At 43.7% G+C, this 26535-nt stretch overlaps 1 protein-coding gene across 2 annotated transcripts in view; it reads left to right on the forward strand.

Annotated features, from left to right (window-relative positions):
- The window catches only part of FOCAD (focadhesin), a 135126-nt gene that overhangs the window by 82214 nt on the left and 26377 nt on the right, over nucleotides 1-26535 (forward strand). For both annotated transcript variants that reach the window (XM_083718244.1, XM_083718245.1), the window contains exons 20-28: nucleotides 2266-2454; nucleotides 4798-4919; nucleotides 14980-15072; nucleotides 17218-17306; nucleotides 18668-18709; nucleotides 19853-19961; nucleotides 21346-21462; nucleotides 23936-24174; nucleotides 25780-25869. In XM_083718244.1, coding sequence (XP_083574370.1) covers nucleotides 2266-2454; nucleotides 4798-4919; nucleotides 14980-15072; nucleotides 17218-17306; nucleotides 18668-18709; nucleotides 19853-19961; nucleotides 21346-21462; nucleotides 23936-24174; nucleotides 25780-25869 — 1090 coding nt within the window. The remainder of the gene's footprint in view (nucleotides 1-2265; nucleotides 2455-4797; nucleotides 4920-14979; nucleotides 15073-17217; nucleotides 17307-18667; nucleotides 18710-19852; nucleotides 19962-21345; nucleotides 21463-23935; nucleotides 24175-25779; nucleotides 25870-26535) is intronic.

The raw sequence follows: 26535 nt of genomic DNA on the forward strand, positions 1-26535 counted from the left end.
ACCTTTGCAGATGCATCTAATGGACCAAAACAAAATGGTAGCGCGATAGACCTCGGTCTGCTCCAGTGAGCTGGTTCTTAAGCTGTTTTCCTGTAAATGGCCAAAGCTGGATGTTACTAACTGTAACCAGCCAATGCATTCCTTCTGACATTTGCAGGTGTGCTTATATTCCTTTACCAGACTGTGACATTTTTATACAGCTAATGAGTTAGCCTCAAAGAATGACAGCAGAATACATAAAATTTAATGAACCCGGGGAAAAGTCTTCAAGAATATATGCTATATCATGCTGAAAGCTGGTTGGAATGTTTGGGCGAGGAAGCCCAGGACTTTTCTCTTTAAATTATGCAGAAGTGTAAGCTAACAAAGTCTCTTTTGAGGTGTTAAGCTGTGCAAATTGCCCAGCTTGTGTAGCTGATGCAGGCAAAAAGATGACAATGCAAGATTCACGTACTGTGTAGATGAAAATGGCAAAATCTGTAAACAAGCTATCCTGCAACACAAACCTATGCTTTGTTCTCTGGTTGTGTTAAATAATTTTCCGTCTCTTTAGTGGATCCTGCATTATATTTGTAGGAGGGTTTCCCTATTTTCTTGTTAAATATTGAAGCCATTTTCATTATACTTCCTGCTGGAAGTATACACTCATATTTAAAGAAATGTAAAGGGGGGAAACTGAGAACATATTGGTGGGCGAGAGGCAGAAAAAAGATGAGGAAGGACTGGGGATAAAAATCAAAAAGTGTTCCAGAGTCCGTTAATTGATTCTGCGACACTTTGCATGTTTCTGGTTTCCCCGAGTGAGCATGTGAATGCTCTTTTATTCCATGTTTGCTGCAATGTAGCAGAAAACCCAGTGCTGCATTTGGTAGACGAAAAACCTGCATCAAAGCCACAGGGCTAATTTGAAACAGTTGTTATAAGCTCCCCTTTCGAGGAGAGTGGGGAGCAACAACTTTTCATTGTATAGTAAAAAGCGCTAGCGGCCTGTTAAACCGACCAAGCGTTGCCAAATTTTGGCAATTCATGATAGCGAAAGAGTAAACCTGCTGTGGGCTCTCTCACTAATTTGTCTGTGCTACTACATTTTACTTTCTGAAGTGTCTTGGCATGTTGAGAATTCTTTACAACTGTAGCAATGAACATGGAGAGCGGTTTTTTTAAATATTAAAAACAACCTTTATTATACATCTCTTTACGTTAATTTACATGTAACTTAGACAATACACACAGTTCACATCACAACACTGACACACCATAAACACTAACTTCCGATTATTCTCTTTGTGCTATTTTATGCTATACAAATTTCATTCTTCTTATTTTTCTTTCTCATTTAGCATCAGTAAACCTTTACATTCTCACTTTTCCAAGATTCGTTCTAGGTCTCGGAGAGTGTTTTAAGGTATTTGATCAATGTTACCTATCATATTTACAGGGACGCGGGTGGCGCTGTGGGTTAAACCACAGAGCCTAGGACTTGCCGATCAGAAGGTCGGCGGTTCGAATCCCCGCGATGGGGTGAGCTCTTGTTGCTTGGTCCCTGCTCCTGCCAACCTAGCAGTTCGAAAATACGTCAAAGTGCAAGTAGATAAATAGGTACCACTCCGGCGGGAAGGTAAATGGTGTTTCCGTGCACTGCTCTGGTTCGCCAGAAGCTGCTTAGTCATGCTGGCCACATGACCCAGAAGCTGTATGCCGGCTCCCTCGGCCAATAAAGCGAGATGAGCGCCGCAACCCCAGAGTCGGCCACAACTGGACCTAATGGTCAGGGGTCCCTTTACCTTTAACTATCATATTTGCTGAGTATCGGTCACCATTTTTGGATGGTTTGTTTGTAAGTGGCAAGAATCCTCATGGAGGTGCTGGCAAGGCTGCTGTGTTGGCCAAGGAAAAGGTCACTCTTGCTCCCGTTGTTCTATACCTGTGGCCAAACAAAGGGTGCATTGACCAGCATAGAAAGCAGCTCTGGCTGTTTATTTTTCCTTCCAAGTTCGAACATCTGACACCATTTATTGAAGGTTTCCTGAGGTGACGTTTCGAGCGGGAGGCGAGCATGGAACTGCAAAGGCTTCCCTGGGAGTTACAGAACCCGTGACCTTGGAGCTGTCAGCTGAATATGGAGTTACCAGTTATGTCAGCACAACATTCCCGGATAATGGCAGTGGTTCTACGTTGGTTGGGTGGTTCTGGTTTCCTCAGTCAATCACCTTTTGTTTTCTTTATGTCTGCCCCATTCTCTCCCCTTTTCACCCTCCTCTCAAGCGTTTGAAGAGTTCGCGGCATCGCTCGTGAAACAGGAGATGGCCGGCATGCCTCGTGGAATATACCATTCCGCGTTGAGAGGCGGTGCTGTCCGGTCAGACCAAGGGAAGACGGTGTCAGGTGTGCCAAGCTTTATGCTGAAAATGTACGAGAGAAACAAGCAGCCTGGACTGAAGCCTGGCCTCGCAGGTGAGATTTCCCTGGAGAGAGGTGAGAGACCTTCATGCTGTAGTAGAATATCTCGGAATGGGTGGATGACACGTTTTCTGGGTTTTTTATATGCCGCCCCGATAACAAAGTGTCCTCAGGGCAGCTCGTAAAATGAAAGCAGCAATTAAAAAAGAAACACAATAAAATGTGTGCTGGAATAGCTGTAAGGATTCACAATTAAAATAGTTCGTAAGAGCCAAAGTGACATTAAAAAGAGCAAAGAGTGGAGGACAGAAGAACAGAATAATTTTTAAAAGAAAACTACAGCAAGATTTAAAAACCTGGACAAAAGGAGATATATGCCTAATGTCATAAAGATATAGAAGTATAGAAGTACAGTGGTACCTCGGGTTACATATGCTTCAGGTTACAGACTCTGCTAACCCAGAAATATTACCTCGGGTTAAGAACGTTGCTTCAGGATGAGAACAGAAATTGCGCCACTGCGGCAGCGGGAGGCCCCATTAGCTAAAGTGGTACCTCAGGTTAAGAACAGTTTCAGGTTAAGGACAGACCTCCGGAACGAATTAAGTTCTTAATCTGAGGTACCACTGTAGCTGATTGTCGTGCCTTTGTGGAGAAAAGTATCAGGGGCATTTGGAGAAAGATCTCCAAAATAGATCTCAGGGTCCAGATCCACGGGAAAAGGTATTGGTATCTTCACCATCATTTCTATACTGCTTTATATTTTAAAGAACAAATCTCAAAGTGGTTTAAAACACATGAAAACATCAAACAAAACAATCCAAGTGACATTTTGCTTTCCCCAGTCGAGTTGCCATCCAGAGACAGGCTCCACATGGTCACAATTAAGCCCACGCCAGTCGCAAAACGCACCTGGCTAATTTCTAACATTTTTTTAACGCTACACTTTCACATACAAACCAGCAATGAATCCCATTTCACCTTGTTCACTCTTAAGTTATCCACCTCTTAATTCCATCATTCCTTTTTAACATCCGCAGCTCGGAAGAAATTTGTCAGGTTCAAGAATCATGCATTTATAGCCCGAATGGAATTGAATGGAATTGAGGACTTCAGTAATGTTATTTTCACACCAGCCCTCTGATACTCCCCCCCTCCAGCCTGTCTCTTACATACATATTTTTCTGCTGCTCAGGTGGCATCCAATCACAGCTGTCTGGTTATCTTAACACTCAGTGTTTAAGCGCCTGGCAACTGTTGCATGCAGCAAACGCATGGGAGAAGTTTTGACAGGGAAAGCCAACTTCTCAAACTCCCGCTACATATTGCGGTCAGCTTAATTTCCATGTGCTGGAATTCCCTTCTGTGCAGAAAGGAGAGCCAGGCTACTGAATAAATGAGCCTAAGCTAAGCACCAAAGCTGTGAAGTTTTGGAGGAGCAGCTTACCCCTTGATACAAGCAAAGGGAGGAACGCAGGTCCTGCGGTTTCGTCTGCTTGAAAAGGCAACTCAGGGCTCACCTGAGACAGGGTCTAACCAGCAGTTGCAGCAGCCCAGTGGCTTGACAACCATATGTCAGGAGTGCTCTGATGGTGTTTCCTGCTTGACAGGGGGTTGGACTCGATGGCCCTTGTGGTCTCTTCCAACTCTATGATTCTCCTGAGATAAATCAGAAGCTGCTTTTTTCTTTTCCGGGAATGAATTTTTGAATTTCTACAAAATTGCATTCTTTCTCCCCACCCCACCCCACCCCCCAAATTTTATTGGTTTTCACAATATTATAATCACAATATTACAAACAAACAAACACACAAGACAAACAAACATAACAATCATAAATCATAGCCTTATTGAAAATTACAGTTATTAACTTTGTTAAGTGACTTCCTCGCTTCCCCTTGGTTGAATTTCATTGCATGTCCTTTTAACAGTTTTCCAAATGCCAATTTTTATGAAATTTAACTTAAACATTAACATCCTTAAATCTTCACCTTATATAATTAAACATATTAATTCATCAATTAACATAAATAAAATCCTAAGCCTATTAAGTATCTGCAAGCTATTTCCGGTTAACTTAACAACTTTAACTAAATATTCATTAAATTTATTCCATTCTTCCTGATATTCCTCCTCCTTCTGGTCGCGGACTCTTCTGGTTAGGTCGGCTAGCTCCGAAAAATCCATCATCTTCATCTGCCATTCTTCTACTGTTGGTAATTCTGCTGCTTGTATTTTGTTAGCTAAAAAGTGGAAAACCCAAGAACCCAAGAATTACAAAATTGCATTCTTTTGATTCTCGAACCTTAGTATTCTCTGTTTTGTGGTCATATTAAAACACAACTGAATTGTTATAAGCCATCTTAGTGCATGTACATCTGTAATATCTCCCTTTAGCCGGCATATTGCTGAGTTACGATCTCCCGATCCACGTGGGGAAGGATGGAAAGCCTATCAGCCGATTTCTAGCCAGTAGGGGACGCAGTTTCCACCAGATGTTGATCGCTCTCCTCCACGAGGTAAGCGCTGCAGTTTCCCTTCCGCTTGTGTAGCCGTTCTGCTTTCTTCCATCCCCCCAACCTGAGTTTGCATTTGCCCTTTGCTCTAATTAGGAAATGGTAGCTGCAAGCTGTGTGTGGTGCTGTAATTTACTCTTAATTAAGTAAACTTGCTGCGAAGAACAATTAAGGAGAACAGGACGTATAAATACATCTAATAAAATGCGCTCTGCTCCGAAATGTTTTCTCCAAAGTTTGCCGGAGTAAATCAAGGCTGACGTTTTCCCTTCAACTCTGCCTAATCTGGTTACAGTCCTGTCAGATTTGGGCTTGTCTGAGAAACAATTATGGGATTAGAACCTGGGGAGTGACCTCTACTTCCTTGTTACTGTAATAATAACGCAGCATATCTCTTAATTGTTCCCAGCACCCTGGGATATTGCATTAATGTAGCTGATTTTGTGTATTAAAGGTTTTGTAAACCAAAGCTTTAATCTCCTGTAGGAAATGTGAGGTGGGGTCAGGGGCAGAGGGAATTAGAAATGAACGTCCAATTAATCATTGTAGAATATAAGCACGGCCTTGTTATCAAATATTTTCATTAAATAGAGCGTTTATAGCTCTTTCGGCCACTGATCTTCAGAAGCTGCAAGCAGCAGGAATGCAGCCAGGAGAGAAACCTGTATGAGCGAGTGCAGATTGGTCGGCCCTTCTCTCAAAGTGCATTAAAGTTAATGTGGTTGCATTATAACATTATGGGCAGTGGCGTATTTTGGGTCACACACCATAGATAAGATGAAGGGACACGGGTGGTGCTGTGGGTTAAACCTCAGAGCCTAGGACTTGCCGATCAGAAGGTCGGCGGTTCAAATCCCTGTGACGGGGTGAGCTCCCATTGCTTGGTCCCTGCTCCTGCTAACCTAGCAGTTCGAAAGCACATCAAAGTGCAAGTAGATAAATAGGTACCGTTCCAGCGGGAAGGTAAAAGGCGTTTCCGCGCGCGGCTCTGGTTCGCCAGAAGCGGCTTAGTCATGCTGGCCACATGACCCGGAAGCTGTACGCCGGCTCCCTCGGCCAATAAAGCGAGATGAGCGCCACAACCCCAGAGTCAGCCACGACTGAACCTAATGGTCAGGGGCTCCTTTACCTTACCATAGATAAAGGGGATGCGATCATTTATATCTGTTCTGGCATTTGTAAGACATCCTCAGTGGCAAAACATGAATATTTCTTCTGTGTCATGGAGGGGCTCTTTCTGTGAATGGTTGTATTGAAAGCTCAGTACAGTGGTACCTTGATTCTCGAATGTAATCTGTTTTGGGTGCCTGTTCGATTCCCGAAATGGTTCGGAAACCAAGTCGCAGCTTCCGATTGGCCACAGGAGTTTCCTGCACACAATCAGAAGCAGCGGAAGACATTTGGCTTCCGAAAAACGTTCACAAACCAGAACACTCTTTGCGGCGTTTGGGAGCCAAGCCATTTGACTACCAAGTTACTACTGTATATGAAAACTGCCTTCAGGATGAGGCTATATTCTGGAAGCTAAGCAGCTCTAGTTCATTATTCCCTTGATGCCCATTTGCCTCTATCCAAGTAATGGGTACTTTGAAAGGCAATTTAAAAATTATTGGAGACCGTATGGGTACATATGGACCCTGAACCCAAGGACAGAGCACTCTGGAAATGGACCCTAATGAATTATGGGTAGTACCCCTTAGACTGGGCTTCCTCAGTCTCAGCCCTCCAGATGTTTTGAGACAACAATTCCCATCATCCCTGACCACTGGTCCTGCTAGCTACGGATCATGGGAGTTGTAGGCCAAAAACATCTGGAGGGCCGAGGTTGAGGAAGCCTGCCTTAGACTTTAGACGTCGCATGGCCGCTACTGAAAATAGGAGCCCCATTTCTTCATTGCCTTCTCTCTCGGCCAAAATGCACAATGTGGGATATCTGGCCATTCCCTCACCATTGGCTGCTGCTTGTGGTGGTTGTGAAAGTTGCATTGCAATGACGTTCCTGCACTGACTGTGAGAGGAAGGAGAAGAGAGTCAGGGATGGCGGTTTTCAGTGACAGTCATACATCTTCTACAATGTCTATCTCGAGCTCACCTCAGCCAGATTTCTTTAAAATACAGCGGACGCCCGGGTTGCGAACGTGATCCGTGCGGCCCCGGGGTTCGCAACCTGCAGCGCCGCGTTTGTGCACGCACAGGCCGCAATTTGGTGCTTCTGCGCAAAGCACGATTTAGCGCTACTGCACATGCACGAGTGCTGAAACCTGGAAGTAACCCATTCTGGTACTTCTGGGTTTGGTGCAGTTCACAACCCGGAAACACGCAACCTGAAGCGTTTGTAACCCGAGGTATGACTGTAGTCCAGATACAAAAGGGGATGTGTCCCTGTGCATATTTTGATAGGGAGGACTGCACTGGTGGAAAGTATTTATGTACCGTATTTTTTGCACCATAACACTCACTTTTTTCCTCCTAGAAAGTAAGGGGAAATGTCTGTGCGTGTTATGGAGCGAATGCCTGCGGGTGACGGGGGGATCTGCTGCAGTCGTGAGCAGAGGATCCATGGTTCCCCTTCCTTCCCTCCTCCGTGGTTACAAAGCATGGATCCACATGGATCCTCAGGATTTTTGCATTGGGCTATTCCAAACTCACTGTCAGATCACATGTCTGTGGCCACAGCATGAACCACAAAAATCATATATCCACTATTTCATTTAGAATATATATTTTTTTGGTTTTCCTCCTCTAAAAACTACGTGCGTGTTATGGTCAGGTGCGTGTTATAGAGCGAAAAATACGGTACATCATGATTTATGGTCGCTTTGGCCTTCTTTGATGTGCTCTGCAAAATGAGCATGGCTGTGCTGCAAGAGCCATAGACTCTCTGCCTGACCCTCTCGTTCTTCAGAGCCACCCTTTATTTTTGTCCCAAAGGCAGAAAGCTCACGTGAAATGTGTAACCACCTTATAATGGAACGGATTCTAAATGTTGTGATTATTCCACGCACTTAAGAGCACCCATATGTTCTTTCTTCACTCTCTGACCCTTCCTTCCTTCCTTGGTGTCATGGTTTATATTTATATTTCCTCTTGCTTTTCTCTGAGGTTGAGAAGGCTTCAGAGAATTTATTATTATTATTAATAATGCAATCACTGTTTCAAACACAGAGCTGGAAAAATTCCTTATTTCAAGAAAACACAGATAAGGCTTATTTTGGTTATCACAGCTGTTCTTTCCTGTGTTAATTAATTATTCCCGCTTCTTGTTTATGTTGGATCGGTATTTTGAAGTAGGGCATTTAAGCTGAATTCCAAATGCATGCAATATTTTGTTTTAAAAAGCATTATATATAGCAATGTGCTTCTTTTAAACACTTCAGTGCCCGAACCTCTTTGAAATGTAGATATAATATTGGGTTGGTATGGACATCAAATGATGTGCTTAATTCTAAAAATGCTTAATTTGAAACATACTTGGTGTGCGGAATATTATTCCCCAGTGCCTGACTTCGTATGTCTGTAGAATGTTAAACATTCCTAAGAAAAGAAAAGAAAACCTGGCTTAGCTAGTACATGCCATGCAGAAGAGCAAAATGTCTATAGGGATTATGAAAGGAATCCAAACATGTGGAGAAACAGAAATGCACCGTCAAAACTCTGGAGCAATGTTTAATTTTGTTATACAAATCTCCTTGGAAAATATGTTCATGGTTATTGAGTATAAAAGTTTTCTTAAGCATCACAGAATCCAGCACAGCACCATTCCTACATCCAGGCAGCCTTGAAGGCAGCATCTCCCAAATTCCTAAACAGCACCTTGTCCTGCGGAATTTACCCCTCAACCAGGTTGCATTGGGAAGTGTCTGGCTCCCTCACACACATGAACAAGTTGACCGTAGTTGCTGTCTTTGTATATGGCAGCCCAAATAGTAGTAGTAGTAGTAGTAGTAATAATAATAATAATAATAATAATAATAATAATAACAATAATAATAATAATAATTTATTGTTTATACCCCGCCCATCTGGCTGAGTTTCCCCAACCACTCTGGGCAGCTCCCAACAGAATATTAAAAACATGACAAAACATCAAACATTAAAAACTTCCCTAAACAGTGCTGCTTTCAGATGTCTTCTAAAAGTCAGATAGTTGTTTGTTTGTTTGACATCTGATGGAAGGGCGTTCCACAGGGCAGGCCCTACTACTGAGAAGGCCCTCTGCCTGGTCCCCTGTAACTCGGCTTTTCACAGCGAGGGAACTGCCAGAAGGCCCTCGGAGCTGGACCTCAGTGTCCAGGTTGAACAATGGGGGTGGAGACACTCCTTCAGGGATATTGGAATATTGTGAAGCCCCTTGACATCTGACTGGAGGCGGGTGCCACCACCAAGAAGGCCCTCTGCTTGGTTCCCTGTAACCTCGCTTCTCATAGTGAAGGAACCGCCAGAAGGCCCTCAGAGCTGGACCTCCGGGCTGAACAGTGGGGATGGAGACACTCCTTCAGGTATACTGGGCCGAGGCTGTTTAGGGCTTTAAAGGTCAGCACCAACACTTTGAATTGTGCCCGGAAATGTACTAGGAGCCAATCTCAGGACCAGTGTTATGTGGTCTCAACGACCACTGCCAGTCACCAGTCTAGCTGCTGCATTCTGGATTAATTGCAGTTTCCGGGTCACCTTCAAATGTACCCCCACGGAGAGCGCATTGCAGTAGTCCAAGCGGAAGATAACCAGAGCATGCACCACTCTGGCGAGACAGTCTGTGGGCAGGTAGGGTCTCATCCTGTGTACCAGATGAAGCTGGTAGACCCTTTGAGGAATCTCTAGTTTCAGCTCCACGATGCTCAATGTGCAATGTGGGCTTTCCTTACAAACAACCTGTGCGCCAGGAGGCCCCACCCACTGAATACACATCTCTCCCATCATTTTAGGGCTCCTAGGGCCAAGTAATCATCTGAGCTGAACCAACGTGAATAAACAAGGGTGGAGCAGAGAGCACATGCATATCCTCCAAAGTTTTGGGATGGGTACCAGCTTGGGTCAGTAACAGCTATGTTCCTCAGGAGAAGTCCCCTGGTTACGGTTTAATATCTGTCAAGATGAATAGAGAAAGATACAGAGCATTTGCCACATTTTTTATGGTTTCCTGTGAGAGAGATAAAGATGGTTTCAATAAACAGTGGTCTGTTTGAAGTTGTCTATTGTTCAAGTTCCTATAATGGTTGAAGAGAGACCAACCAGCTCATCTCTAACTCTCTCTGAAGTCACAGCGTGCTGTTTTATTGTTTGGTAAATAAGACCTGGCAGACCGCCTTTGAAAGGACATTCCAGTAGCATAGACCTTTGGGTGAGCTATTCAAATTGGGGTTGTCTGGAAAGGATCTTAAAAACACACACACACACACACACACACACACACACACACACACTTAAGATTGGGCACTGCTGTCTGGACCAGATTAGGCAACAATTATCTTTAAGCATTTCAGCAGTTAGAAGTAGTCTCTGACTTTCCTCTTAAATGGACTACTCAGAAGAAGGTTGTGTAGTGTGATGGTTCTAGGGGTTGCTCGTGCATAAGTTGCCGCTACTCCTGGCTAGGTTACCTGGTTGAACCCTTTCTGTCTGGACAGCCCTTCACTTCGTGGCTGTCTCAGTCACTGGCAGAATCCGTCAGTGGGCATTTCTTGAACTTCTTCCAGCAAAGAAGTTTTTGACGCCAAGTCTCCTCCTACTCTCCCTGCGCGGAAGTCTTCTGCGCAGGGAGGGTGTGGGCAGCGGAGCACCCGTGCTCTCCCCGCTGGTCTCCGGTGAAGAGTCCTGGAGACTCCTCTCTGATTCCCCCATCTGCTCCCCTTCTCCACTGGTGTTACGCTGATTTCCTTCCCCAGCAGATGGGCTGCCTCTCTCCCTACTGGGACCCTCTCCGGCATCCCTCTGGAGCCTTCCCTCCACCTCTAGCTCCGATGGCAGTTACCTGACATGTAGCATTGTGGGGTTTTGCTCTCAGAGTACCAATGAGGCTGCTCCTGACATAATATAATTTAGCATTATGAACAGAAGCTGTAATGAACCTATGATTTGTTTTCTCTCCTCTCCCAGCATGTCCATGAAGGGGTGTGCTGAATGTTTCCTGTCTATTTTAGATTAACTTCAGTGTATCACGTTATCCAACCCTAGACACACAAAAAATGTTGTTAATCTTAACTGTGGTTAGTGGAAACATGCTAAGTTCAAACGATAGTTAATGAACTCTCTCGTGTTAAGGTTAAGTACAGTTTAGGGTTCGGATGATGACTAACTAAACTTCAGTTAATCTAAACCTCAGGTCCAAACTTCTGATCTTTCCATAGCTGTGGCAAAGAAGTAGTAACGGGGAAAATTTGTGAGCCCTTGACTTACAAACGCTTGTTTCATGACGTGAAACTAAAGTTTAGCTGGTTTAGCATTATGTCTGAACACGTTGTTCTTTGGGTTTTTCACAACGTCGTGTGAGCACTATGGTCAAATTCCATAGAGTACCTATATGTGCATTGCATGATATGCTGTAGCTCAGCCAGTCAATCATAGAACCATATGGATGGATCATGAAGTTTGAGTCCTTCCTATTCTTGTTGAGATACCTTGCTTGTAATTGATAGATGCCCTGTAAACGTTTCAAGAGGTCCTTCCTTCAATTCTCCTGCCTTAACCACCAAAATTTATCCAACCAAATGTCTAGATCAAAGCATAATAGAGCCGGCAAGATAAGAATGCTAACTCGCTCTGAATGGTGAAATTGTTTAGGAATTGTAAAAACATAAAAAGTGCAAATATTATCAGATAGGGTGATGGACAGCAGAGTGTTATAATTTGAAGTCCCAGGTTCTGGATAGGTTTATGGTTGTCCTGAGGTTCAATCTGACTTCCAGGAACATTTCCATCTGCCCCCCAGCCTTCCACCCCATGGCAATATTCAGGACTCATCCTTCTTCGTTTTGTTAGCCAGTTTCTCTCTTGGGAGCTTATAAATGGACTTGAGTGCCTAGGGTAATAAAGGGAGGACTCTGGCAAAGATGCTGTGTCTGCTCACACTTGCTAGGGGAGATGTAGTTAAAAGAGAAAAAACTGAGGCTCAGTTGAGGGCTGCCATATTTCAAAAAGTGAAAATCCAGACACAATCCGGTTAAAGACTTGATTGTCCATTCCGGGTTGCCCAGCGACTGCCACAATGTCAGTTCTCTTGGCAGATCAAGATGAGCAGGTGATGGCAATGGTTGCCAGGCTTTTGTTGTTGTTGTTTAGTCGTGCCCGACTCTTCGTGACCCCATGGACCAGAGCACGCCAGGCGCTTCTGTCTTCCACTGCCTCCCGCAGTTTGGTCAAACTCATGCTGGTAGCTTCAAGAACACTGTCCAACCATCTCGTCCTCTGCCGTCCCCTTCTCCTTGTGCCCTCCATCTTCCCCAACATCAGGGTCTTTTCCAGGAGTCTTCTCTGTTCATGAGGTGGCCAAAGTATTGGAGCCTCAGCTTCATGATCTTTCCTTCCAGTGAGCACTCAGGGCTGATTTCCTTAAGAATGGAGAGGTTTGATCTTCTTGCAGTCCACGGGACTCTCAAGAGTCTCCTCCGGCACCCTAATTCAAAAGCATCAATTCTTCGGCGATCAGCCTTCTTTATGGTCCAGCTCTCACTTCCATACATCACTAGCCAGGTTTTTAGCTGGGGCAATTAGAATAAGATCCACCATTTGACTATTGATTCAAAACCCTAAAATGTATTTTATATCATTGACATTTGGATTTTTATTCTTTGTATATCGTTTTGTTGTTTTATTGCTATGACCGATGGCTGACGCATATAAACATCCATTCATTCAAGACACAATCCGGCTCTGCCCGGGAAATTCCAGACTTATGGCAACCCTAGCTCAGTTCACAAGGGAGTAAGTTGGTGAGCAGAGCCAGAATATTGGGCTCTTTGCTTCAAAAGATGGCTCCCGTGAAAACTTAGCTGCTGCCCAAAACAAAAGCATGGAACTAAAATTTGGAAAGTGGTTGTTATAGCAGATAAAACATCCATCAGGGATGAGAAGGCAGATTTAAATAGCAATTCACTCTGGCATTTTCTCTTTCTTTCTTTCTTTCTTTCTTTCTTTCTTTCTTTCTTTCCTTCCTTCTTTGTTTAAACAACTAGCCTTGCAGAAGAACAAGAGAGAGAGAGGCCATCTGATGCCAACCTGGAATATTTTGGGTCCCACCCCCTAAATGTATTGAAGTAATATTGTCTTGGAAACTGCTGAGATCTAATAACTTGTTTTTAATAGGCTCCAAATGGCTGTCATGACAACTTTCGATGTTTTTGGTTGAGGCCAACAGTAGAAATAATTGGATACTGGAAACAAAAAACTAATTCTTTTGCCTGCCATAGAATATTATGAGACATTACAGTGCACAGCAGTCATTTTAATTACAGTGCTCTCTCTCTCGTTTTCTTTTTTCTTAAGCTGTTGGCTTTGAAGTTGCACTGCAAACAGAAATGATCTAGAGCGATGGTTTTCTTTTAAATTGCTATAATAATGACAACAGCCAGGATGAAATGTGGAGTTGTGTGTGTATTATAAGTGTGTGTGTTAATGCGCTTCTATCGTTTTTTAAGTTACGTAACGAGAGAATCACCCAGTAATTCTGTGTTCAGCCAAAACCAAGGATTTGATTAATATTGTAAGAAGAGTTTTCTGTTTGTTTTCATTTTGGATAACTTGTTGGATACGCAAAATAGATTATGTTCTAAACAGGTAAAAGCTCTTCATAATTTACACATTAAATTCCAGCATAATCTACTAGGTTAAAATAGATTGTATTTACTATGTGAGCTCTGGCTGGAATCCAAAAAGCTGCTTTAGGTACCCTCAAGACCTTAGACACACTCTGTGAGATTTTTTATTTTTAAAAAACTTTGAGCAGACTGCTTTTGAAAGGCCTCTCAAGTTCCTCACAAGTAATCCCACTGAGTTCAATGGAAATTACTAGTATGATTCAGTTTCCAAACTCCATCTGGCATGGGAAGAATACAAGCTCAAACGATAGTTAGACTTTCAGAATTACTTATGTAGTTCTTGTTGGTGGCAAGAAAAAAAAAGGGGGGGATATAAAAGGAAAATTCCCTGGATGCTAAGATCTTTGATGAGAGAACCCCAGCAGAGATTTAAATTCACAAAATATGCAGTGGAAATATAGGCTGTTCCTTCTTGCCTAAAGGTAAGGGATATATGGACCCCTGACTATTAGGTCCAGTCACAGACGACTCTGGGGTCGCGGCGCTCATCTCGCTTTATTGGCCGAGGGAGCCGGCTTACAGCTTCCGGGTCATGTGGCCAGCATGGCGAACCAGAGCAGTGCATGGAAACACCGTTTACCTTCCTGCCGGAGCGGTACCTTCAGACAGGATTCACACCCCCAGATCCCTTTAATGGGATAGCCTTCAAGAGGAGGGGCAGGTGAAGGCCACCACCTCCCTTCCCATAAACCAGGTTTTACCAGTGCCTAGGACTTGCCGATCAGAAGGTCGGCGGTTCCAATCCCCGTGACGGGGTGAGCTCCCGTTGCTTGGTCCCTGCTCCTGCCAACCTAGCCGTTCAAAAGCACATCAAAGTGCAAGTAGATAAATAGGTACCGCTCCGGCAGGAAGGTAAACGGCGTTTCCGTGTGCTGCTCTGGTTCGCCAGAAGCGGCTTAGTCATGCTGGCCAATAAAGCGAGATGAGCGCCGCAACCCCAGAGTCGGTCACGACTGGACCTAATGGTCAGGGGTCCCTTTACCTTTATGTTGGTTATATGAGGCTGGTTATCTCACAGTTCTGGGGTGGATCACTGTATCCACAAAGCCTGTGGAAGTGAAAAATCAGATATATCTTTACTAGTGCAATTTCTTTTTAAAACTGGAAAGTCCAAATTGTAATTCATAGTACAAAAGCAGAAGCTATTGGTCGGCTTCTATTCTCAATGTGTGTTCATGTGAGTTCTTTTACTACAACATCCAATTTTGTTCGGTGGTTTCCTATGTGAATATGAAATGTTTTGCATGCAGGTCAACATTCAACCTTCTGAGTGGCATCGCTCCCTGCTGCTTCCCCAGTCCTGGGCCGGATTTATGGAGAGAAGCTATCATGCAATTCTACAAGTAAGTAGAGTTGTCTGAGTGTTGTTCTTTTGTCGCGTGATCTCAGCACTCAGCATGGAATAAATATGGGAATGTGTCTGCTATATATAAGATCAAAAGGAAACAAAGTGAGGGAATGGCTTAAGTTCTCATATACAGATTTGAGGAGAGTTAATACCTGCTGCTTTGTTTGCTAGCTAGCCTATGAACTCTGGACTAACAGAGCCTTACTTAGAAACTATGTGTAGGCTCCAGACTTACCCCATTGATCTCAGTAGCACCTAAGTTCAACTATCCTAGTCTAGATCCAATTTCTTACATAGGAATAATGTTGAAATAACTTTGTAGGACCCAAGTTAATCATACCTTTGGAAAAACTAAAGTCATTGTTTGTTCAAACCATAGTTCATAATTACCTTGACATTATGGGACAATGGTCGAATATACAGAAAGCAGCTGTTTTTCTTAAAATGAAAACAAAAGCCCTTTTTTCATAGTTTCCCCCAGTTAGACATTTCATCACTGGCAAAGAAGCAGTTTTCAACTCACTTTTCCTCAGCGTAGACCCATTGAAATTCCTGGACCTCAGTCATGAGCATTGATTTCCATGGGTCTACTCAGAGGTGAAAGTTAGTTGAATACAACCCAAATAATTCAAATAACAAACTCTGGTTTGATCTGTTTCTCATCCAAATTGTGGGTAGTTTAACATGATTGAACCCCCTCCCCATAAAAAATAATAATCAAAAATTAACTTTTTAGAGTATCGTGGTTAGATTTGCAAGATCGCCTATTTTGTTCTTGTGTGAAGTTCAAATAGAACTAGATTGCAGCTAAATTCACGTTTAGTAATCTTCAGAAAACGGGTTATCTCTCATCGTAAGATCAGCACATGTTCAAACCTTCACAAGATTTGGTTAGCCCAAGAATACCCAATCCTCATTGATTAGAAGGAAAAGTTGCTGGTGTGAATTTACCATAAATCTCTTACACCGTAATGGAAAGCATAATCTGATTTTTAGAGCAGTATCAAATGGTATTCATGAACATCCTACTTAATTAAGTATGATGTATGACAGAGAAAGATTCTTATTCGCATATGCTTTCCCACAAGGACTTAATAATGCACATAAAACAGTCATGTTTAACCTGTAGGTCACAACACTACATTCAGAATAGATTCCAATAAATTGTTTCTTCCCGTTTTCCTGCTGTCTTTGCTTTGCAAACGTCCTTTTAGATTTTAGAAGTGTAGCGTATAAAAAACTCCTGTGATGAATTTCAGCGGGATCTTAAAGCAAAAAAAATTATTATTGTTAGGTGAACTGCAGGAGAAGGAACGCATAGCCAATTCTTGCTCAGTGGTAGGTTTTGCTTTTCCCAACACTGCCGTATCCCCAGTGCCCAAGCATACATGCCTGCAGAATCATCTGATTGTTGCAAGGTGTCAGGGGACTTGCATTGGAAGAAGGGAGGGAGGCAGGGACGCCGCTGGGATACAGGGAGCCGCAGAAACTCCTGAGGAGCAGTTCCTCTTCCAGTGGTGGGGAAAGCCACACCTCCAGTGGAGAAGAGAGGGAAGGGGCCAGCCAAGCGAGGAGAGGGCTTGAGGATGCTGCTGAGAGCCCCAGGGCCTCACCTCGCTGGGCTGGCCAGGAGGGACGCACGCTCCTTCCGTCGTCCAGCTTGCTCAGAGGGGTGAAACGTAAGGAGGGGAGGCAGAGGTTTGGGGTGTCGAAGTTCTTGTGTTGTGGGAGAAGCCGGAAGGGGCCATTCTCGGATTCTGCAAATGACTAAAACATGAACTTGGTGGATCTGTACTGTAAATAGTTTGCACAATAAAACCTGTAAAAGACAGGTCAGAGTCCTGCCTGGTTACTCACGAGCAACCACCACACAGCATCTGACACAAGGGTTTTTAAGGAAGTACCTTGAGACAAGATTTTATCCCGGCCTGCAGCATAGATGCACCCTCATTCCTCCAAAGTAAGAACCTCAAATTCCATCACTGAACACATAGTTCATTACACTGGAAGGGCAATTTGATTTGATAGCAGAGTGGTCCTCAAGGGAAAGGTTACATCTGCTATTCAAGCGCTCCCCATTGAAAGCCCTGGATTGCTCCCCGTATAAGGTCTCCTGCTGATTTATGCTGTGCTTGTGCAGGGAAGGCAGGCCGAGCTGGAGATGCAGTTAAGACACGGCAAGGAGGGACCCGAAGAAGTGCAGTACAAGCAATTTACAGCCTGGCTCTGGTAAGCGAATGACTGTCTGCTCCCCATCACTCGAAAAGGGTGGTGGGAAATGGGGAAGAGCGTTGCAGAGGCCACTTCAAAAGCTTCCAAGTGGCGAGTTTGCACTGACTGGGCAAGTGCCGCTGATGAAAACCAGATACAGCCTTTAGCTTGAAGGGAAACGGCAAAGACAGGGCAGCGTAGGTAGGAATGGCTTCATTTACCAGTAGCTCTTCTTTTTATGTGCTGGCTGAGAGATTGTGGTGATGGGAAAAGATGGTGCATGTGACAACCGGTTGCTTTGCCTTGGCGTAGAAACCTCTTCCAGAGCACATGGTGAACTTATGCAGAGAAAAGGCATTTTATGATCTGAAATTTGACTTTTAGGTGATGCTGATACCCATGCTTATTTTTATTATTAGTATCAAGAAATGCCCAGTTGTCTGGATGTGTGGAACAGCTGTTGAAAGTCAGGCTATCCTGTCAACAATAGACCTTACCAGTGCTATTTTTCTAGAAAAAGAGGTGCCGGAACTCACCACAAAGACTTCTCTGCTTCTCTTAGAATGGCAATGGCGCCCACCTGAGAGGTGCCAGAACTGAATTCTGCCCATCTGCCACACTGGGCAGCTCCCAACAAAATATTAAAAATGCAGTAAAACACCAGCCATTAAGAACTTCCCTACACAGGGCTGCCTTCAGATGTCTTCTAAACGTCAGATAGTTGTTTATTTCCCTGACATCTGGTGGGAGGGCGTTCCACATGGCAGGTGCCACTACCGAGAAGGCCATCTGCCTGGTTCCCTGTAGCTTTGCTTTTCACAGTGAGGGAACCACCATAAGGCCCTCGGCGCTGGACCTCAGTGTCCAGGCTGAACGATGGGGGTGGAGATGCTCCTTCAGGTCTACTGGGCCGAGGCCGTTTAGGGCTTTAAAGGTCAGCACTGACACTTTGAATTGTGCTCGGAAACATCCTGGGAGCCAATGTAGATCTTTCAGGACCGGTGTTATATGGTCCCAGGGGCATATTTAAAATAATGTGACCACTGGCTTCCTAGGAGGGATCTCTTTATTTACATTACGAACAGGGCATTATGCATGGAGCACTTTTTAAGCGGTGCATAAAAAAACCAGAATATTTATTATGTTAATGTACCTGTTCATAGTGCAAATAGAGTGTTGAGGTTTCTGAGTTTTGTTTTGTTTAAACAGACACACCACTAAATACTACCAGATAAAATAAATTTAGAGTGTAATCTCAGGAGCTGCTTGAGGGCTTGTGAATGAGCTACTCTTTTTATTTAATTGATGCGACTGTGTCATCTGCTCAAACTTCGCTTCAAAGCTAATGCCACTTCTTTCATTGCCGCCTTCTTCAACAGGGTCAGAGATATGCTGACGGATGTGATCAAGGGCGCTTCCAAGTAAGATATTTATTTATGTGGGGTGCTCTTTCTTACACAGTGGGGAGTATTATGGTCCTCCAGTGGTGTATCATGGGTTGCTAGTCCCCGGGCCCACACACAGGTGGGTGGGAGGCTAACACATGTGCATTCAACTGCCCAACGGCGTCCACATCACCCAGGAGATTGTAGCTACCGAGATGAGAAGAGGTCACTCACTTCCTGGTTTGCGTGGAAGAGCTGTTTCCTACGGAGTCCAGAGATGGAAGCGCACAGTTGTATTGAGGCAGCACCAGCTGTTGAAATTTTGCACCCCCTAACAATTTTGCACCTGGGGCAACCGCCCCTATGGGGCCACCCATGCTATGCCACTGTGGCTGCCTATTTTGGGTTGTCCCTTCCTGTCTTGTTACACAGCATCTTCCGAAGGTGATGGGCACTTGAAGACTTCCTTCTGAGTTTAGGTCCTGTGAACTCAAGGGGAAAAGACCCTTTGCCCAGCTTTTCTTCTTCTTCCAGGGCTAATCCAAATCGGGGGGGGGGGGCCCTTCACAAAAAGCGTTGCTCCCCCCTGCCCCGTGAAAAGCTTGCCTTTAGAAAAGTGTTCATAGAATCCATCTCTCTATGAAAGTGTATTCATGAATGTTCCACTTTATGACTAACGAACACAAAATAATGCTTGTTCTCACGTGTTTTTGAGTCTCACAGAACTTCACAATTTGGGCAAAACAGTCATTCTTGTAGGTCGCAGTACCAAATTTAGAGGACAGTGGACGCTCGGGTTGCGAACTTGAACTGTGCGGGAGGCACGTTCGCAACCCGCGGCGTTTGCAACCCACGACCCACGTGTCTGCGCATGTGCGGGTTGCGATTCAGCGCTTCTGCGCATGCTCAAAGCATGATTTAGCACTCCTGCGCATGCGCAAGCGCCGAAACCCGGAAATCACCCGTTCCGGTACTTCTGGGTTCGGCGTGGTGCACAACCCAAAATCGCGCAACCCAAAGCGTCTGTAACCTAAGGTATTACTGTATATTTCATGAAACTGTCCATTACCCTTTAATTTGGACATGCGACCTTCTTAAATTCAGAGCTATGTGATCATTTCCATCCCACCCCTTGTGTTTCTGTTTGTTTTTCACCACCGATTCAATCATTTCCAACAGGGAAAGTCCAGTGGTCAAGGGGAATTGTATTCTAGCCTTAACAGGCCTTGCAGTTGCAATAGCCAAGCATGAGAAAGGGCTTTCTTCAGACAGCGAAGAACAATTCAATGTGAGTTCAAACGATTTGACTGCTTTGTCATGATGTTCAATGAGTGCGCTTGAAGTAGCACCAAGGAGGAGGAACCCATTTTAAAGGAATCTGTACCTGGAATCTGGCAGTTCTCACCTGGTAATATTTTATCTGTGTTGGACAACTTTTTACATCAAGTGCCCATTAATGCCCGAGACACTTATGCACTGTTAGTTTTTCTTTTCTAAAAAAACCTGACTAACTATATGCAAAATTATGAGTGGGTGGGGAAAACTCCCTCATATTTCTGCAACACAATTGTGTAAGCATTTTTTTATGCCTTAATGTTTCTGTGCTTATTTGAGGAAACCTGGCATATATATGCATAAAATATGGATATAAAGATACATAAAATATGTGATAATTGTTTGTGTTATTAGCAGAACTGGCAAAACAGCTTCTCATCAACATCAGGGAGTTAGACGGAAATAAGAACAGATCTGTATGGATAAACTCAACAGGGAGATTTTCGGGAAATTTCATCCCTAATAAGAAGTGTTTACCTTTACAATTTCAGATGTTTCTGTTCAAAATTTAACATTTAAATTTGACTTTTGGGGGAACAAAAGCTGGCATTCAATTAAGTTGTACCCAGAGTAGACTCACTGGAATTAAAGGAACTAAAGTTCGGTCCATTCATTTAAATAGGTCTGCTTTGAAGAAAACTTAGTTGAATGCCACCCAAAACTTGGCAGGCTAATCAATTAAAAAAAACCCATTTTGTTCAGTTAAAATGGCAGTCTTAAATATTCTTTTATCTGGAAGTACGTCACACTGACAAGAGTGGGACTTGTTTCTGAGCAACATGATTCGGATTGTTCTGTGAATCTCTTTCGAACAGAATTTCTGACGTTTACACCTCTTTGGTGCTGAGAAATGAAGGTGGAAGGGTTATATGTTGGACTATAACTCCCATGATCACGGGTGATGCTCTCAATTGCTGTTCGAATGCATCTCCTTTTGGAACATTTATTTATTTATTTGTGTTCAGGGAAGTTTTTAATGTTTGATGCATTACTGTATTTTAATATATTGTTGGAAGCTTCCCAGAGTGGCTGGGGAAGCCCGGCCAGATGGGCGGGGGATAATTAATAAATTATTATTAAATTATTATTATTATTATTGTGTGTGTGTGTATGTATGTGTACCTTTTATACAGACGCTCAGAGGGTTTTCTTTTTAGCACTCCTAATATTAATTTCTAGCTTTAAGAATTGCTTTAGTTTTAGATAGCAAAAGGTTTCTCGGGCTGAGCACACATGTCTACTTTTCCTGAATCACCTATTCAAGCTAAACAGAGGTGGTGGCAAATATTTAATTGGTCTTGGTCTTGCAAGTGCTCACAGTCTTTCTGTCGCTTCAGACCGAGGTGGACTTTCTTCTGACAAACCATTGGATCTGCATGGTGATAGACACCCTTCTTAGCATCATCGACAGTCACTATCGCCCCAAGGGCCGAGTCTTCCCGTGGTTCTATCAGGTAGGCCCAAGTCTGTTTTACCAGTAAAGGCTGAAATGATCAGACCTGTACGTTTTTAGGAATGGGGAATGAATAGATCTGGATCTGTTATCATCTCTGGTATGTGGAACCAAGCATGGAACACACTCTCTGTTTCCCCTTAAAGTCGAAATGGGAGGAAAACGGAGCTCACTGCATAATCTCCATAACACATCCCTCATTTTCATCCGAGAAATGTTGGAGGGTATGACACAGCAGCGAGGGAATGTTCCACTAGGAATGGGCAAACTTTGGTTTCTCTCCATTTCTAATGTTTCCAACCTTAAGTTCAGCTTGCATCTTTTTTTAAAGTACTCGTGGAAATTTATCCACACTTCAGTGCGAATTTCTTCTCATTTGTATGCAATTTTGCCTAACATGCACCTCTTTTTGCAAAATAATGCAATGCATTTTTCTATGTTATTTTCATCAGCATATGCATTTTCATGCACACCTTATCTTGGTATAGTGGTACCAAGGTTCTCAAACTTAATCCATTCCTGAAGTCGGTTCCAAAACCAAGGCGCGCCTTCCCATAGAAAGTCATGCAAAATGGATTAATCCAGTCCAGACTTTTAAAAACAACCCCTGAAACAGCAATTTAACATAAATTTTACTATCTAACAAAGCCATTGATCCATAAAATGAAAGCAATAATCAATGTACTGCACTATAAAATAAGTAAGACAGTATTGTAGATGATTTAAAAAATGTATTTTTTTTTCTTACCTGCACTGATGATAGTCATTGTTTGGATGGGGGGCTTTTATCCATTTCCACAGTCACACAATCAATCAGTAGTTGAACTGGGTTCCACACAGTCACAAAAAAACAAATTAACCAAAAGAGCCTCAAAAACAAAAAACGCTAAATAAATACCAAAAACAAAAGCACCAAATATAAGTTCCAAATATCGCATCAGAACACTGCAGTCAGAAACAGAAGACTTGAATTACAATGGGGGGACGCAAATTAGCAGTGCAACAGTAAAAACGGAACCCCAGGACTCAAAATGGAGCACGTTCCGCTTTTGAAACAAAGTTCGCAAACCGGAACACAGGTTTGCAGCATGCAAGTTCCAAGTTGTTCGGGAGATAAGCTGTTTGAAAACCCAGGTTCCCCTGTATATGAATGTTTGTACACGTTATTTGGCAGGAGAAGTGCCTTGCCAATCTTGGGAGAAGTGCAAATCTCAAAGTGTTTCTGTTCATTGGAGGCCATGCAAGTGGCTCATTGCAGGTTTTTGTGAAAGAGCTGTCAGTATAGGCTTCCTGGCCACAGAGATACCGTATTTTTCGCTCTATAAGACACACTTTTCCCCTCCTAAAAAGTAAGAGGAAATGTTTGTGCGTCTTATGGGGCGAATGCAGGCTGCGCAGCTATCCCTGAAGCCAGGAGAGCGAGAGGGATCGGTGCACAGCTTCAATGCTGAAGAGGCACTGCGCAGTGAGGGAGAGAATATTTTTTTGCTTGTTCTCCTCCTCTAAAACTAGGTGCGTCTTATGGTCAGGTGCGTCTTATAGAGCGAAAAATACGGTAATTGTGGGCGCGGGTGGCGCTGTGGTCTAAACCACTGAGCCTCTTGGGCTTGCTGATCAGAAGGTCGGCGGTTCAAATCCCCGCGACGGGGTGAGTTCCTGCTGCTCTGTCCCAGCTCCTGCCAACCTAGCAGTTCAAAAGCACACCAGTGCAAGTAGATAAATAGGTACTGCTGTGGCGGGAAGGTAAACGGCATTTCCATGCGCTCTGGCACTCGTCACGGTGTCCCATTGCGCCAGAAGCAGTTTAGTCCTGCTGGCCACATGACCCGGAAAGCTGTCTGTGGACAAACCCCTGAAAGTAAAATGAGCGCTGCAACGCCATAGTCGCCTTTGACTGGACTTAACCGTCCAGGGGTCCTTTACCTTTTTACCTTTTACCTTACAGTTGGCCAGCTGTACTGTAATGTGGGTTTTCAAATTTTAGCACTCTGCAGCATCTAAGTTTTGGAAAGCAAGTTATGTATTTAAACACTGTGTTTTATTTGTTGTGAATTGCTTTGAGTACATGGGAGTTGGTGGAAGGGTTTACAATTTTAAGAATAAATGATTTTCAGCAAGCTTTAATCTCCTTGCATTCTGTGAGATTTGCAAATATTTCACTCTCTGCTATTGGTGAATCATTTCATGGGAAATTCCAATAAAGCTGTAATTACGGAATTAATTAACATTCGCAATTATATATCTATATAAGGAACAGGGTCATACAGTCCCATCTGTTTTTCCAAGTGCAGATTTGAATGTCTTTTCTCTGTAAAGGAGCATATTATTTGCTAAAAAACAAAACAGTAGTAAACATAGCCTTGGATAATTCTGTTGCCAGATGAAGTGCAAATACAGTTTTGTTTCTTTTTAAGATTTCCTAACGATGTAAAGGGCAAAGTCAATAACTTTGGGGGGTTTTGTTTTGTCTCCAGAAATCCTACTCTGGTGAAAACACTGCTAGTGTTATTGCCCGTTCCTGTGCAGCGACGGCTTTGTCTCTCTTGGTGCCGGTTTTTATTGCATCCTACAAGGAAAAGGTTGAGGAAGTCCTGAATTTGCTGGTTGCCATGTTACCTGGGAAACCAAATGCAGATGAGTCTCAGGCTGTTCAAATTCACATGGGCCTTGCTTTGGGGATGTTTGTCTCGCGATTATGTGAAGAGAAAGTCAGGTATGGATTACCTTGCATAGCAGGTGTGTAAATAACTCCCCACCCCCACCCCCACCCCCTTCCCATGTGAGACATTTAAATTATGCAGAGCAACATATTTAGATTTCTGCACTTAATGACTCCCAAGGTGCTCTGCAAGACGATTTCGTTATCTCTTGGCTTCCTTGACCTCCCATCTTCTTCCTCTTTGTGTTGTTTCTCTAAAACACATAGAATTAATTTGTTAATGCTACTCCTCCCCCCCCCCCACTGACCCGCAAAATGTGCTCTGAGTCTCCCACCAACTCTGCTAGAGAGGATGTTGGATGCATGTGGCAGGAGCAAACCGGGAAAGTTCTGTTTCCCAAGTGGAAATTTTTGCCATGAGGGAATTAGTTAGTTGGATACCACCCCAAACCTTCAGGTGATTTCACCTTAAGATACCTGGTTTCCACCACCCCACACACATACACCTCACCCCCCAAAAAATTGGTTGCATTTTAGTGTCCTGTTGGAAGTCGCCAAGAGTGGCTGAGGAAACCCAGACAGATGGGCAGGGTATAAATAATAAATTCTTCTTCTTCTTCTTCTTCTTCTTCTTCTTCTTCTTCTTCTTCTTCTTCTTCTTCTTCTTCCAGCGCTTGTCTCAAGCCTCTCTCTTAAAAAGCAGAAGCAAATCATGGCTCTGCATTTCCAAACTCATCCCAGTATAGAAAACAGAGAAGGCAATGAACCTTCCTCTCCTAACTGAGATGCAGGGCCAAAGTTAAAGAGGCATTAACTAGCCCTGCAAAGGTTGCCATTCCCCTTGGCTGCTTATATCCATCCTGTGACTTGTATCCGCATTCAGTGTGTGAATTGGGCTGGGGTATAGAACAATACCCTAACTGCAGGAGGCAGTGGAAGACAGGAGTGCCTGGCGTGCTCTGGTCCAGGGGGTCATGAAGAGTCGGACACGACTAAATGACTCAACAACAATAGAAGGATATGTCAATCAATCCTCCACCAGGGCCAGGGCTTTTTCAGTGATGGCTCCGACCTGGTGGAATGATCTGTCCCATGAGACCAGGGCCCTGCAGGATTTAACCGCCTTCCGTCAGGCCTGTAAGACAGAGCTATTCCGCCTGGCCTTTAATTTGAATTCAGCCTGATCTTTTATTTCCCTTCTCTTCCCTCCCCTTCCCCTTTTATGAAGCTCTGAGACCCTACAGCCAATTCTCCCCTGGCCTCCTCGCTGGCCGAAGGAGGACCAATTCAGCCAGCTAGCCCTGGGGATTATCAAATGCTTATTAGATGGATTTCCCCTAAATTGATTTTTGAACTTTGAATTTTATTGTTATTCATGTTTTTATACCGTATTTTATGCTGCTTTTACTATTAAGTGGTTAAATTTCTTGTTAACCGCCCTGAGCTTAGTTTTTGAACTGGGAAGGGTGGGGTATAAATAAAAAATTATTATTTTTATTACTATTATTATTAATCCTAGTAGCCCAGTGGCTGTCATTGGATGAAAGCGCCTTAATAATTGCCACTTACAGAGTGCCCTGAAGGAAAGCAAAAGGAAATGCAGCGGAGTGTCATATTAGTATCACACAAGTATTTTCTTCCTCTTTTGGTTTGGTCCAGTGATGTCTCTGGAAAACAAATGGATCTGCTGTTGATGAAGGCCTTGGATGCCCTCGAGGGCTGCTGCTTTGACACAAGCCTGGAGTACAAGTAAGCGTGTCGTACAGTTGCCTGCATTTTGACTGGATGCGTTGTGCAGTGCTAGCTGTGCTCCCTCTAGCTGTTCTAGCTTCTGGCTTAGCCTTGCAGCCTGCATGCTCTCCATAAGACGCACAGACATTTCCCCTTACTTTTTAGGAGGGAAAAGGTGCGTCTTATAGAGCGAAAAATACGGTATATCACACAAACTTGAAAAGATAGAGACAGGGACAAACAGTTCTAAGCGACTATAAAGGAGGGAGCGTGAAGGAGCACAGGTCTTGCAATTGGGGCCTAGTTTGTGGTGCAAACCATCCTTCGACAAAAATCCATCATGGGCGAACCATGTGTTTAAGGATTGGTCTGGCTAAGGGCAGTCTGGAGTTGGTGTGGCAAAGCTCAATTAATCCTAGTGGACTGACTCCCACTGCTGCCTTGTCTTAAATTGGCAGGCTTAATCTACTCTTGGCAGGCTCCTGTACCTGTAACTTTCATCCACTTTGGCTAAAATGGAAAGAGGTTGCAGATTCCCACCAATAGTGAAAGGAAAAACACAGAGCATCTTGGAACCCTAAAAAAACAGGTTGAAGCACAGAGGGCATACTCAAAAAAACAGATTAAAAATGAACAAATGCAGATTTAATGTGAATATTGGGACTTTTCCACACCCCTATTGTT

The sequence above is a fragment of the Podarcis gaigeae genome, assembly GCF_964106915.1.
Source record: "Podarcis gaigeae genome assembly, chromosome: 17".
Lineage (NCBI taxonomy): Eukaryota > Metazoa > Chordata > Lepidosauria > Squamata > Lacertidae > Podarcis > Podarcis gaigeae.